This window comes from Bos mutus, chromosome 24, assembly GCF_027580195.1.
Source record: "Bos mutus isolate GX-2022 chromosome 24, NWIPB_WYAK_1.1, whole genome shotgun sequence".
NCBI lineage: Eukaryota > Metazoa > Chordata > Mammalia > Artiodactyla > Bovidae > Bos > Bos mutus.
The window spans coordinates 53,678,097-53,694,355 of NC_091640.1; the positions used below are offsets into that span (position 1 = coordinate 53,678,097).

At 43.4% G+C, this 16,259-nt stretch overlaps 1 protein-coding gene across 1 annotated transcript in view; it reads right to left on the bottom strand.

Moving 5' to 3' along the window:
* Positions 1–269: 269 nt before the first annotated feature.
* The window catches only part of MBD2 (methyl-CpG binding domain protein 2), a 67,984-nt gene continuing 51,994 nt past the window's right edge, over positions 270–16,259 (bottom strand). Inside the window, exons 4-7 of the mRNA XM_014479427.2 lie at positions 9,802–9,892; positions 8,353–8,530; positions 3,435–3,573; positions 270–741 (exon numbers count right to left, since the gene is read on the bottom strand). Coding sequence (XP_014334913.2) covers positions 3,447–3,573; positions 8,353–8,530; positions 9,802–9,892 — 396 coding nt within the window. The 3' untranslated portion in view covers positions 270–741; positions 3,435–3,446. The remainder of the gene's footprint in view (positions 742–3,434; positions 3,574–8,352; positions 8,531–9,801; positions 9,893–16,259) is intronic.

The following is a 16,259-nucleotide window of genomic DNA, read 5'->3' on the forward strand; positions in this document are numbered from 1 at the left end:
CCAGAGGGAAGAAAATGCCTTATTTTTATAGAAGTAACAAAAGTACTCGTTACAGGCAAGGGAAAATAAAATTACCCACACTACATGACAACTTAGAATTCTGAGCACAATTCTCATGATATTCAGAGGCATATTGCAAATGTATGAACTATTTCCCACCACCTTCATTTCAAACTTAAGGCCCAGGGAAGACAGCTGAATGTCAATCAGAAATCCTAAGAAGGGACTATGCATGGTGTGTGCTCCTTAACAGAAAGAATTCCAATCAGTCTGTGAATATAATCATTTATTTGTCTTTACAGTGATGATGGAAGAATGTACAGGTGTCCTCTTTCAATAAAGTATAAAAATCTGTTTATATACAGTGAAGTCACAATAAGCGCTCATTGGGAAATTTATTTGGTACTCCTGATCTGTTCATATTAAAATTGGGGGGAGAACAAGTATTTCATGGAAGTGCTACATTTCCAGTAGATTGCACCTGGCATCAAAAGCTCAGCTTCATTTTAAGGGTCCTGCTCGATATTACAAAAAGACTAATTTTAAGTCCTGGGACTCAAAATAAACATCATTTTTGAATAATAGATATATACATCAAAAATACATCTAAAAAGGCATTGGTTAGTGCTATTAAAAAGCTCTATGTGCTCAGGTACATTTTTTTCTTACACGCAAAACCCAGTGGAAACGTTTTTGCTCAATTCTAGGAGTTTGCTCTCGGGGAAAGTCGGTCAAAGTTACCTGCAAGAAAAAAAACAAACAGACTTAAGTAATTCAATGATTTCTCAGGTGAGGTCAGCAAAACTTGGAAAAGCAGTGAGAGATCAAATTTCAGGTAGAATAGGATTTTTAAAGCCTTGATAGTATTTAGTTACAGCACTTTGTACATAAAAAGGACTCAACAGCTCCCCTCATTGTTTCAACTTTTTTAATTCTGAAAGAATCTTCACTTCATTTTCAAAGAAATCTTATGGACCCTTTTGTATGCTTATGAAAATATTTCTATCATTAAGTAAATCAGCATAAAATGGGAAATCACAGAGCATACAAATGAAAAAAAAATCATAAGATATAGCCAAATCCAAACATATTGAGAAAATTTAGGAAGATTTCTACTAACAATGATTTATTTTATTTCACCATAATTTATTTTACTTCAGAGAATTTATAGATAGAAACACAGTGAAGTCTTATTACTACTTAACTTGGATGAAATTATATTGTACAACTGCCAATTCAATTATTTATGTATTTGATATAGCTTTAAATCTTAACACTTTTTGTTTTTATAATTATCTTCTTGCAATCACTCCTAAAATGTTCAGCAACCTGGGCCCTCTTCTTGAGTGTAAAATCTTAAGCAACACAGCAAACCTCAACCTGTTACTGACGGGCTGCTTGTGTGTGCGCGCGCATGTGTGTGCACATGCATATGTGTGCATGCGTGTGTGTGGTATGTACATGTGTGTGCATGTGTGTGTGCGTGTGTACATGTGTATGCATGTGCATGGGTGTGCGTGTGTACGTGTGTACATGTGTGTACACGTGTGTGCATGTGCATGGGTGTGCGTGTGCATGTGTGTGTGTGCAGTCACAAGCTGTGTCCAACTCTTGCGACCCATGGACTCTGTGTGTGAGTATAAAACATCCTGCTAAGAAGGACCATTAGAAAGACCAGCCCTGTCATAATGCAATGAACATACCTAAACAGAACTGCGTGGTACAGAGTGCTGCATGTTACCAGGCATTTGAACATGGCCATGCCCCACCTTTAGTCAAGCTAAGTCCTACCTATTCCACAGTTAATTATGAACCCCTAATTAAGTCATGTGGCCGTGCTCTGGTTTATTAAACACTCTAGGTGTACGTGGAGCTAAATTAATGATTTAGGTAAATTTAGTTTTGATAATTAAGATATACTTCTAAATCTTCTATAACCCAAAAGTCTAATGGCCTGGTCTAATGCCATTCTCCAGTTTAGAATATGATATATGTAATACCAATTTCTCCCTACCCAACATGCTGACGTGTTGGCTATTTTTTAAATGTATATTAACACTTTGATCACTCAGCATTAATTAGTTTGTTTTCCACGTTAACCACCTTTGTGCCAGGCAATGAGCGATGCGCCCTTTATGTGAGCCAAGTACCTAGTCCCTACAACACAAGGTCGCTTACATGAACCAGGGGGCTGCCTTGACGTCAACCTGCAAAGTAATGTGCAACGTAGGCAAAGGTCTAGTAAAACCTCAACGACACTACCCTTGATTTTTCCTACATTGTTTTCAGGGGAAAAGTCTGGAAAACAATTAAAAGCTCTGAAGAAGAGGGCTTTCTTGGAATCAGTTCTCAGATTTCCACACTGCGCTGAAGTCTTTAGACAAAAAAAAATACACTTTCAGACTTCCCCCTGAGAGACTTTACACATACAAAGTGTGCTCATCACAGTCCAGAAAATACACCCCTATTGGAACGGCAGACAAGATTCAGCGTCAACACAGCATCATCCTGTCCTCGATACGGAAACCGAAAGCAAACTACTTAAAATAGCACCAAACTGGATTTAAATGGTGCTGCACGGTCAGGAGACTGTGTGGCCAGAGGTCACTGCTGCCGCTGACCAGGTTAATGTAAAAGTTGTCATTATTACCTGATTTGTGTGCCACTGTGGCCTAAGCCACTCTGAATTAAGACAAAAGCACTGATGGGAAGGAAAGGCTGAGTGAACAGTGAACTCCTCCCAGCGTGCGACACCTCCAGTCTACCCCTGTACCAAACAGGACCCTCCCCACCACCCAGCGGGCTCCCGTAAAAAACCTGGGCTTGGTCATCCGTCCCACTCTCCCACCCTCCTGTCAGTCAGTCACCTGGTCAAGTCGATTCTACCTCCAAATACATCTCAGATTGGCTTTTCCATTTCTCTCTGCATCCCCGACACCAAGACCCTCATGAAGCCACCGTCACCTCTTGCTAAGCTACAAGCTCCTAACTTGGTCTCCCTGCATCAAGTCTGTGCTACAGAGATCAGAGAAGGAGGGGAAAGGGAGGGGTTTTTGCCTACTCTGTGACCATACTTTTATGTAGGGGACAAGAGACCCCTTCACCCCAGAAAGCGACCGTGGCGGAGGCGACGGCTGCTTCACCTCCTGCAGCACCTCTCTCCCTGGCAGAGTCCTTTCCTTCCTCCTCTGCTTTGCTCCAGTGACAAAGAGCCCAGGTCCCTCTCAAGCAGCCGCAGGGGGGTGAACATTTTCACATCATGAGAAGAAAAGGATGCACTCTGCTATGGTCCTTAAATACAAAGGGGGCCCGACAACAGCAGTGCACAGGATACACAGTGGAGGAGGCTTTGCAGGCGCCGCTGAAGCTGGCTGCAAGGGCAAGAGCAAGGAAATAAAAGCCCGGAGTGTCCCCACGTCCCAGCGTTGCTGTACCTGATGCCAGTCTTAGGCGTCATCTCCACTGTCCACTTCAAGGTCCACGGCCTCCGCGTCAGCAGCTCGTGACAAGATGTCTGCCATCAGCGCCTCTTCCAATTTCTTACGTACTTGCTGTACTCGCTCTTCCTGTTTCCTTTGTAAAAACAAGAGTAAAAAGACACTAACAATTTGGCCAGTGTTGGAACAATGATGCTGCCGACGACGTGGTTTATCTTTACTCCAAAGTCAGGAAAATTCCTCAGAAACACACACTTCCTTCTCCTTAGACTTTGCAAAAGCGGCCTCTAACCCTCACAAAAACCAGGTCTCGTGGGAGATGAGCTTTGCCCAAAAAGGGGGACATTCGGACAGGAAGGGAAACCCTCATCTCACAGAGAATTCTGGCAGGAGGAGGTTTCTTTCAGGGACCTTTTCTTCAACTTCAAAAACTTCAAATATGTGAAGGTTCAGGGTTATTCCTATAAGGGATAATGTGAAATAAAAGTGGGAAATGATATCGGAAAATAGGAAGGAAAAGAGATGTGCTGGGTGAAGCACTGAGAAGGGCGGAGGAGGTGGAGGCGAGATGGGCCAGTTCAGCTGCTGCCTCTGGTGGCATCGGGGAGGGCAGTCGGAGCTCTCCCCTGGGTCCGCAGCCTGCTGACCACAGGCCGTCACAGAGTAGCCAAGAGCACCCGACCCTGTGCACCAAGGGCGGAGGAGGAGCGGACCCTTGAGCTGAGCCGAGTAAGTGAAGAACACGCAAGGTCCTCTGGGTCCTGGGGACTCTCAGGGAACCTCCAAAGTGAGAGTTAAAAACACCACGTCACACAGAAGAGGCAGAACCATGACATGAAGAACGGAGCGCACCAATGGTATCACATTTCATCCTTAAAAAGCAGGAAAAAAAAATGGAGAACAGCTACCTGACAGGGCAAGGAGAGATTCCTAAAACAGTTCCAGCAAACCAAGATGGCAAACAGAAACTCACCTCCAGAACCCAGTGGGGAGGCAATGGTTGAAGAAACAGGAGAGAAGGGACAAGTGTGGAAGTAAAAGGCTTGGAAAAGAAGCAAGAAAGGAACAGAGGCAAAGGCCCAGGTGGGAGGGCGAGCCTTGACTAGAAACAGGACGAGTCGCCTCCAGAGGCCGCAGGAAAGGTTGGGGGATGGATACAGACTGGAGGGGGAGCAGCCCCGGGATGAGGAAGAGACACAGCGAGGGATCTCGAGGGCTCTGCTGAAGGAAGAAGTGCCAGTTTCTCCATCCATCGTTGAGGAAGACAAATCACGGCACTGCCCCACACCGGGGCAAGCAGAAGGGTAGAGGGGTGATGTTCCAGAAGACTCCACTAAGATGCCCTGGGCATTTGCCCCTTGGGTCCTCAACCAGCTGTGAAGTCACGTTTGCTACAGTCTCATCCCCACATCTCTTTATCTCAGTAGTCTATGTCCAAGGTAAGCGAAATTAACATGTTGTGTAACCACAAAAACTTTAGATATCATCTTTACCAAACTCTAAAAACAGCACTAAGAGATAAAAGGTTTAGACTTCCACCTTTTAAATGAATTTTTGAAAAGAGGGAAGCAACCACTGAGTCAAGCTCTGTAGCCTCGATCATATTCACAGAAACTAGAGTTGAAGAGAGTTTTTTTAAGAGATGTTTTGATCCCTGGTAGCTCAGATGGTAAAGAATCTGCTTGCAATGCAAGAGACTCATATTCGATCCCTGGGTTGGGAAGATGCCCTGGAGAAGAGAATAGGTACCCACTCCAGGATTCTTACCTGGAAAATTACATGGACAGAGGAGCCTGACTGGCTACAGTCCATGGGGTCACAAAGAGTTGGACACAATTGAGCATCTACCACTTCCGTTTTTACAGTCTTTATTGCAAGTGTTACAATACTGTTTCTGTCTTATGTTTTGGCCCTGAGGCACGTGGGATCTTAGCTCTTGGACTAGGGATCAAACCCGCACTCCTTGCGTTGGAAGGTGAAGACATAACCACTGCACCGCCAGGGAAGTCCTTGGAGTTCAACAGATTTTCACACAGTGGAGCAGAGTCATGAAAAACAGGATGTTTATTTCTTACAGTCAGTCTTAACATCTGGCTCAGTAACTCCAGGCTTATGATAAATGGCGTTATCGGTCATGGGCAATCTCTCATGCCTCATAACAGAGTGTCTGCACAGCCCCCCTAGCATCACCCCATCGGGAAGATGAAGGAAATGGGAAGAAGAGCGCTTCTGGCTGGAGAAGTGATCTGAAAATCTGACACTGGCCACCGCTGCTCTGCTGTCTTGAGCGCTGCTTCCCCCATTTATGAAAACTGAAAGTAAAGCCTCTGCCGGATGTGGTGAGCAGGACTCTTAACACAGCCCCAGGATGTCCCCACGGGCCCCTGGTCACATCCCAGGCAGAATTCTCTCCCCTTAAGGGCAGGAAGGACTTAGGAACACGTGATGGGATGTCATTCTATGATCAGGTTACTAATAGCTGACCCTGAGTTAATCGAAAGAGATTATCGTAGAGGGCCTGACCTAATAAGAAAGAAGAGGCTTTCAAAGGGGCTGGGCTCTTCTAGAAAGCAGCAGGAGAGGGAATGTGAAGGGAGCCACGGGGCAAGGAGCTGCTGGCAGCTTCAAGCTGCCACTGAGAACAGCCAACAAGAGAAGAGGGGCTTCATCCCTACTAGAAAGACACTAACTCTGCAACAAGCTTAGGAGGAGCCCAGGCTCCAGAAGGCCACGCAGTTCTGCAGACACTCAGATTTCAACTGTGTAAGACCCGGGGCAGGGAATCCAGTCATGCCCACCCGGACTTCCGACCTACAGAACTTAGAGCTACGAACAGCTATTGCTTTAAACGGCGAGGTTTGTGAGAACTTATCACTGGGTATCAGAAAACAAATACGCCTATGAATGAAAATAGTTATCAAGCTGGCTGAAAAAAAACATGTGCTCAATGTTGAGATCCTTAGTTGAAGGTTTAACACAAACACATTATTGGTGACACAACTGGAGAAAAGTGATAATTCCACTTGCAGTCGTTTATTTTGAATATGTACTAATTGGAGAAGAAATGTTTGGCTTGATGATTTGTTATGACAATGCAATCAAATGGACAATCGGTCAGACGAGTTTACCCTAAAAGAAAAGCATCCAAATCCGGCTTGGCTGGAGAAGTATACCTGAAAATCTGACACTGGCCACCGCGTCTCTTCTGTCTTGAGTGAGGCTTCCCACATTTATGAAAACCGAGTAAAGCCTCCGCCAGATGTGTTAAGCAGGATTCTAACACAGCCCCAAGATGTCCCCATGGGGCCCTGTCATCAGAAGACCTCAGTCAACACCCTCAGGGACCTAGCAGGACCCGGGCTGATGAACTGGGCACTCATTCCAGGACAGAGGGGGGCTAGCCTCCTGAGTAATTTCCTTCCTCAAGGGTAGGAACAGTCCCAAGAGCAAGCTGATTCCTTTCCTTGATTTCACACTTTTTTTAAAAAAAAAGAAGAATAACACTGATCATAAATTCCACATCATCAAGGCATCCGAATGCAACTGTGAACTGCTCTACATCTTTGCAAAAAGAACTACTTTAAAATCCAGGGAAGGCCTTCCAATTATAAACCTGGCTAGACACAGGCATTTAACAACAGTCTCATACCAACTTTCACGGAATTAGGAAAAAAACAAAAAACAAATGTAATACGTATTTTCTGAAATTCAGAAGTGTCATCTGCTGGCTTGGTCTAGGAACAGTAAAGCTTTCGGGTTTGCATTCAGAGGACAGAAGTAATGAAGCACACATCCTGTCCTATCCTAAGGAAATACAGCATAGTACACAATCACTCTGGGCTTCCCCGGTGGCTCCGTGGTAAAGATCCACTTGCAGTGCAGGAGACAGCCCGCAATGTAGGGGACACAGGTTTGATCCCGGGGTTGGGAAGATCCCCTGGAGGAGGACATGGTAACCCACTCCAGTGTTCTTGCCTGGAGAATCCCATGGACAGAGGAGCCTGGCCAGCTACAGTCCATGGGGTCACAAGAGTTGGACACGACTTAGCGACTAAACCACCAAACTACAATCATTCTAAAGAATAATACTGAAATCCATAAATCCCATGTAAGAATTTCTGTGTGGTTTTAGTATCTGGAATAGTTCCTTTTCTCCTGAGCAATGGCTTGCTTATACTCCTTGGGCATTATCTATCTGAGAGATACGGTTCCCCTTCATAATCTGCTGCTATAAACCTAATTCGCGGCTCAGCCGTAGAAAGAGTAAAAGATGTTAATGGATGCAGCTTGTGTCTGCTTCTCATTCTTGGCTGTTTTACATAATAGCTTTACCTTTTGCTTTGTCTTTCTTCTCATTTGCTTCTCATCTGACTTCACTTGATGTATGTACATATGTGTCTCACTGTGTGTGTGTGTGTGTGTGTGTGTGTGTGTCTCTTCAGAGCCACCTTAAACCTTTACTTGAAACAAAGTGAAGTAGAGATAAATAAATCTCTAAATTGAGTTTATGTGAGATCAATAAAATCAAGATAAGTAAACTGAACTTTGAAAACACAACTGAACTCAAAGCAGCACAGCAATGATCTGCTACTGCAGACAGCAATCAGAACAGGCATAAGTGAATGCACGGACTCTTCAGAGCAGAAAGGCAGAACCCAGATTGCATAAGATACCGCAAAAATCACGTGGAGAGAGTACGACTGCTCTGTCCTTCGGGGATAATCAGGATGATACACCTTATACAATGCTACCTTTTCCAGCATGCATTTGTTTTAAAACATCCTGTATCATCTGTTTTACGCCAGCTTTGCCAAGAAGGGTCATCACTTACTAGGACTGGCACTGAACCTAACAAGCAATAAAAAACGTATCAAGTGTAGGAGACAAGTTTTTTGAAGTCATGTTCTGCTCTCACCTAATGTCTTCATCTGTGACAATGAAAGCCTTGCAGAGGGGTTGAGATGTGTTCAGCCAGACAGCGGGGTTCTTTTCCACAGCAGCAGAGACTTGCCCTGTGATGGGTGCAGAGCTTGTGTGCAAAGCACTGGCGACAGCAGATAAAAGGGTCTCATCGTTACTACCCGGACCAACTCCTGCAATCAGAAACATGCATCAGTTCCAGGACGTTTCTAGCTGTGCTGAGCAAACCTTGTGGAGCCTAAAACAACTGATTATCTTTATATTCATCTGAGATCAACTATTTAAAACTGACAAGCCAAAGCAGCAAAAGATAACAGCACATTTACTTAGTTATCAAGAACAAAGAATTAACATTAAGGAAATAGTAACCAAATACTTGAGTATTTTAATAAAACTTAAACAGAATTTAAAAATACATTTCCAGGGTATTAAACGTCTTAAAAAGTTGGCTACATTTCCTCATGCAAGGTCAATTATTCTTAATGATCTAAGTCCCTTCTAAAGTCATCTTACATTCAAATATCCCTATTAATGTGTCCCTAGGGTCCTGGAACATTTCCCCTGTAGCTTGCCATGTCTCAACATTTCTTTCTTGTGCAGGGATTTCAAAGGAAAAGCCAATGCAAGTAGGCTGTACCTACACCTTTAACAGCTTTTTCAACTAACAAAATACCCACATGAATAGGATTAGTAACTGTACCCCTGACTGCACGTTAGGAGGCTGGAACCACAGCTACGTGTAAGTTCACTGCTTCTCATCTGAAACTTGTTAGACCAGCTAAAGCAATCATTTCCAAGGGCACAGAGCGATAAGACACTACTCTAACCAGGAATTAGGAGGGTTTGCAACGTATCAAGATTTGGAAGCCAAAGTTGTAACACTCAAAAACTAATGCTTCTCTAGAACTTGGAGTGAACGTGTGACACCACGAGGCATGCCAGCAGCTGAGTTCTCCACCCCGGATCCCGCTCACTCCTGTTACTGGACCCATGGGCATCTGAGGCTTGCAGCAGCAGGTCACGGAGGGAGAGACAGGATTAGAGATGCTGGCTGTTCTTTTGATAAGAGGAAGGGAGAAAAAAGCAAGTGCTGGGGCCTGATGTGGCTTCGAGCAAGAAGCTGGGGATGGTCTGCCACTTAGGCTGCATTTGGGTCTAAACACGTAACATGGATTAATTTACATGACGAGCCTAATTAACCTCAAGCCAAAAGGTACACACAGAAAAAAAACTTAGGTAAGACACCGCCCGGAAGCGTTCTGCAACCTACAAAGTGTTTCAGGCACACTGCCTCTGGGTTTACTAAAACCCAAGGGGAGCATCACCCAGCGAGGCAAACAGTCCCCACAGCAAAGACCTGTCACCCTCATCACGTCTGCCTCCACTGCCTCCAACACAGAGCCTGGCACGCAGCAGGGACTGCTCAACTGAACTCGGAGAATACCTTGAAGACCTTTAGGGAGTTCCATGGTTTTTATAATTTGTTCTGTTACATCTGATGCACTAAGTCCTTGTAGCCTCTTCTCCCAGAAAAGCTGTAAGGCAAAACATCACTGTTAATAGATACATTCTCGGGACAAGAAAGCAGTGCATCGATGCTGCTGGATAATGAAATTGAAATCGTATCAGTAGTTCCCTAATGTCCCCATTTTTTTTTCCTTACAAAGAGCTAAATGATACTTCAAACATGACTTCAACACATCATAATTCTTTCAAGTTATATGACTCAAAAAACTTTGCTTTGTCATTCTAGGCAGCCTATTCACTTGTTACATCTGATAGATTGTTATGTGCTATGCATGAGATACAGTCCTAAATAGATAACAGTCCTTTGGAAGACATAAGGTATCTTCCAAAGAGTATTAACTTGAGTTCTTCAAAGTTTCATTTGGCATGAAAATTTAATGTTACAATTTATCAGGAAAAGGAAAAACTGTATTATGTAATACCTCTTTATCCAAAAGCGTTAGGGAAACAATTTCTCCACCTATGTGATTTTTCTAAGACACAGAAGTTTAGCCCTTTGGCCTACTTTAAGGGGAACAAACGCCATTTTTTATGGAAACTTTTCTAAAATGTTTTGCATACTTCCCTGCTTTTTAAACAGGATGCCACATTCATGAGTGCCTCTCCTTCCATGGTACAGAGCCTGGGTCTCCTCAGTCACTAGGTGCCCCAGGGCATCATTCTGGCATCAGTGAACACGCTGAAGACTCTTCCTACCCCATGGGTCTAGCGAGATATGCAACTGCTTGTTCATACACTGAGCAGGCCAGGACAGTTCTACTGCTTGATGTTAAATCCCTTCTACACTTAATTCTCTCTCCTAGTCGGCTACTGTGTGCGTGCTTGCTCTATCACTTCAGTTGTGTCCTTCGCTTTGCAACCCCATGGACTGTAGCCCGCCAGGCTCCTCTGTCCATGGTTCTCTCTAGGCAAGAATACTGGAGAGGGTTGCCATGCCCTTCCCCAGGGAATCTTCCCAACCCAGGGATAGAACTTGTGTCTTTTATGTCTCCTGAAGTGGCAGAACTCTTTACTGGGGAAGCCCAGTTGGGTATTACTCGTCATTAATGTCATTCATCCATATGAATGTATTTACTGAGCTCCTACTATGTGCTCTACTTGGCCTGTGAATGCAACAGTGGATAAGATAGAGAGTGTCTTTGTCCTCAAGCCTCATCTCTTTTCTACTCTGTTTCATATTTACTGCAGTCCAAAAAGCAGATAAAGGAATTGCTTAGGAATTTGATAAATCTGTCTTTAATCCTGGATACCCAGGGGCCTGTCATATAGTAAATATTGAAAAAATATTTGTGTGAATGACTGATGTGGGAATAAACGGGCTCAGAGTCAGGATCCTGAGGGACACATGCACCCAAGTTGAAACCCCAGCTATAGACATATGACCTTGGACCACTTCTGTAACCTCAGATGTTCAATGTCCTCTGTGGAAGAGGCAAGAATGACTGTTACATACAATGATTGTGGAGGTTAAATAAAGCAAAATATACAAACACCTATCACATAGTAGGCATAAGGTTTATTAGGTTTACTTTTAACAGATTTTTGAGCACTCTGAGGGCTTCCAAGCTTATGTTCTAACTTCTGGATACATGAAAAGCGTCAAATAGCATCTTTCCGGACAAATGAGAAGATACAGTAAAATAATTCTATTTATGGCAGAACAGTAATAGCTTAGATTATATAATAACCACAGTGCTAGCACCAAGAGTAACTTCTTTACTGTCCTTTTAAGACCTTTAGTGTATGCTAACATCTCCATATACCTCCATATAAATTATATCAGCAGCAGAATATGTGGGCAAGGACATGAATACATTAACCATTAACCATCATGAGGGAGAAGTAGTTAGTTCTTCTAAGTAATAGTTAATGAACGTGATAAATGTCCTGAGAAAGTCTGCCTGCTCTTCTGGGGAAATAAGAATCATCTATGCTTTGAATATCACAACTATAGGGGAGAAAAACCCAACAAAAATTAAAATGCAGTTAATTCCTAATGAAAAAGTGAAGAAGAGAGTCAGTGAGTATGAGATTAGTAAGTGTTTTATATTATATAATTTTATAATTATATAAATTATAATTTTTAAATTATATATATAACTTAGTTTGTAAAATAAATCAACACTACCAAAAACATTATGAAAACTACATACAGAGATGATTAGTAATAAACTACATCTAAAAATCCCAATTCTAGATATCAAAAGTTAAATTTTTTACCTTCTATAATTTTTAATGTTTAAATTTCCATTATTTTGAAGGAAAACACAAATTTGGAATGAAATATTTTGCAAAATAAATCTTGGCTTGAGAAACAAGTATATAGCTCTAGATTGCAAGTCCTGGTATCATCACACATCATCAGACAGCCCTCAACAAAATCTGAAGTTGAGCCTGACAGGTTGATGACCTCTCTGTAAATGAAGCGCTTACACTGTGAAAACGGAGGCACACGTATTTCTGAATGTGTAAGTGTGTATATGTGTGTGTGTCTTTCTTCCACCCCCTACTCCCTGGGAAGTGGGAAAGGTCAGAGCAGGAATCCAGGCTGGTTTGAGAAAAGAAGACATTTAACCGGCCAAGGTCGCCACTGCCCTCCCCGCCTCCTCCCCGCCTGGCATTCAGCCCTAACACGCTCAGCCAGGGGAGCTGCTCAGCTGCTCGTCTGACGTTTCAATGTGTCCCTAACCCACCTTCTCACGTCCATCTTCTCAGGTCCCTATTTGCTCTGTTCTGGAAAGAAGGGGTTCTTCGCACTTTAAAATATGTGTAAAACTTGAATCAAGCAGGCATTAGGCCAAGGGAAGGAAGCCAGTCTTTTACATACCGTATGAATGAATGTGTATGAAAAAGAAGAAAACTATAAGGGTGGTTGCCAGGAGTCAGGGCTGGGGGGGAGATCCCACTGCAAGGGGTCAGCACAAGGGGATTCCTTGGGGGTGCTGGAACTGTACTTTGGTTTTTTTTCCATAAATACAAACTTTATCCAGCTGATATAATTACCATTTTCTTTTTTTGTTTTTCCAAGCAAATTGCTCAAAGAACGATCAATTTGCACTATCTCCTTTCTCCCAGGCCCATTTCAACTGTATTATCCTACCCCCTATTCCATGAATTTCCACTACATTTACTCTAAAGGTTAATCAGCTCCTCTCACCAAATGCAGTGACCTTTCCTGATTGTTTCTGGTCACTTTAGAGCTCTGAATGTACTGGAGGGGTTCAGGGAAAGAGAGGGGTGTTCCTCTGCCTGACATTGGGGTCTCAGATCTCCTTGTTTATGTATTACTAGGTAACTGACTGTGGTCATCTGAAGTTCTTCCTATTGCATTAACATTAGAAATTGAGACAGAAATATGGAAAGGACGAGGCTCCCTACATTTGAAAGGAGTCCTCTGTCCAGGACAGTTGTCTTGTCCACCATACTTTCATAAATCCTAACCGAGCCGATGAAAATCTGATTTCACCGGCCACATCCCATGATTTTCTCAGCTTCAGCTTGCTGCCTGGTGTGAGGTCAAATAATCAACGTAATTTAGGGACCAGTGATCTAATATTTGGAGAAACTCTTTAATGTGCTCTCACTCTGAGTACATCCCTCCCTAAGCCCCACTGATCAGGCCCTCCTCTGATATCACCCTGCAGTAGAGAAGAGAACTGGAGAGCTCCCATATGTACTTTCTAGGGCCAATGGTCTGGGCAACACCCTAACCGGCCAACAAGCTGATGGAGAAGCATAGGATAGGATTAACAATCACACAAAACCAAAAAAGTATCTAAAATGTCACTGACAGGGACAGTGCAGCTTTGAGGAAACCATCTTAATAGAAAGTGGAGCTCATCTCCACACCTTTGCTCCTCATGACTGTAGGAAGTACCTCTATGACATCGCTGGAAACAACTGCTCTACGTACTTTATCTAAGGGCCCCAGGGGACAAGCGTGACGGTGGATTGTGAAAGCTGCTACTTTGGTGAATGATCAAATCTGCTTCCTGAAAGGACAACCAACCCAGAATACAACTACACCATTTTCTTTTCTTAATGGCTGCATGTTGGACAAATACCTTACAAGTGATATCCAAGATGAAAATGAGGACACAGGGATCTCAAACAACTCATCACAACATACACACACACACACACACACACACACACACACACACACACACGCCCCTGTCTAGGCTGATCGTGTTTATTCAGACCATCTTCCACCACCCTGAGCTTAATAATACATACTCTGAAGGAACCTGTGCTCTTGGGAGGATGTCAGAACAGAATGGTTCACCGAGAAAAAGTAAGTAGAGAATCGATCCAAATTCAGCAGATGCTCTTTTAGTGCCCATTAGATACAAAGCATTTTGCTGGGGATGGTTATTAGGATAGCCGGCAATCACTGCCCACTAGCTGCTTACTGTTTGGTGAAACTGTTTTCTAGAAAAACTCTAGAAGGGAGACGTGTTAACCGCAATAATGAAGATACAATATTAACTTCAATTTGGGAGAATCTGGAAAGGCTTTTAGGAAGAGGCAACTCTGAAAAAATGTGTTAAGAATTCTATAGAAGAGGAAAGACTTCTCCAAGCCAAGGAAACAGCTTAAGCAAAGGCAAGGAGGTGAGACAGAGAGTGTGGGTCAGTCTTTCTAGATGATTTTTACAGATAAGAATAACCAGGGTGGCTTATTGTACAGGCATGTTCTGAGACCTCAGCCCTAAAGATTCTGTTCAGTAGGTCTTGGGTTAGAGAGCTGGTTTTATGTTATTCTACAAGTGTCTTAGGTAACTCTGAGGGACGCGGGGGATCTTGGGCTGAGAAAGGCTGGTCTGGTCTGTGCTGAGAGCATGGCAGTGCACACACGAGGCTGTGTACCCCATCACCGAGATCTCCGAGTTATTCCCGATTCTGCTAGACGGAGAAGGCAATAGCAACCCACTCCAGTATTCTTGCCTAGAGAATCCCTTGGACAGAGGAGCCTGGTGGGCTGCTGTCCATGGGGTCTCACAGAGTCGGACACAACTGAAGCGATTCAGCATGCAGCATGCTAGACGATTAAAGAACATATCACACTATCCTCTTCTAGCAGAGGACTGGAGGAAGATACTTGCTTTTCTGTTTTTCGTTGCAGGAGGATATGTCAAAGCATATTTAAGAGTATACCGAACTGTTTAGGGGTGAGCAGAGACAGGGCTCGCCCGAAGATCTGTTTGTGCCCAGGCGCGTTCCCCTGGCGGAATAAGAGGAGGAGGACGACACCTCCCGCTTACCCATCGAGCCCTTCCCTCCAGCCTGGCACTGTGCTCAGGGCTTCACATACAGAATTCGGTTAGTCTTTCCTACAGTGTTTTGAAGAAGACATTATCAGCACCGCCTCGCAGTAACTCATCAAAGGCGCATGACCAGGGGTGCAGCTGGAATTAAAACCCAAGTCAGTGATTAGACAGTCCTCATCTCAATAAATGAAAGCTCTAGAAGAGTATTTACATGCATGGCTCTGTGTTTAACAAGCCCGAGACCCTTCTAGTCATGAAATCAAAGGCAGACGAAAGACCAGTAATTGCTGAGAAAATTATCAGGCTGCTTTTAATCCATTTACCTACGAAGTGATGCTGTGTTAACTGTGCACTGTAGGCGATCCGTGCCGAGGCCACGCTCCTCCTCAAGCAGAATTAAGAAGCCATCTGTGTGATGTTATTTAGGCTAAAGCTGGCATAGACTTTTACAACAATCTCAAAAGAGACGTAGGAGAAGCTCACATGATGAAAACTGAAGAACTGGTATAAAACACATCTTCTACAAATTAGCTTTCTCGGAATTAATTGCGAATATCAATGACATTTGAACACCCCGTTTTGTTTATTTGGTGGATAGAAATTAAAGAGCGAGATTTCTACTCCAAGAAAGCACTTTCTGAGAAGTCACAATAACAATGGAGTGTCAGCAGACGTTTCAAGAAACAGTAGAGATGGAGTGCTTTATGAAGCATATAGAATGGAAGGCTTGAGTTTTTTCTATAATACTGTATAAGGTTACTTTTATGCAAATATTGATTTCTCATAAACACATGGAAAAGCATCTAGATCAAACATACATTTTCATCCACCATTAGATTTCATTTGAAAAGTACTGTGTAGTGTTTTTTAAAAAAAAAAATCACCAATGAAAAGAAACTGACTTGCCACGTATGCTCACGACCTCAAGTTCAGAGCCAGCCTGGAGGGCAGAAGACTGAACTTCTGAGAAGCTGAGTGAACTGGGATTGGCCTTCAGAGTCAGACTGACCCTGATTCAAATCCATGCTATGTCACTCACTAGCTTTATAAACTCAGACAACTATCACAATATGCTCTGGCTTCCTGCCCTAGGGAATGGAATGATA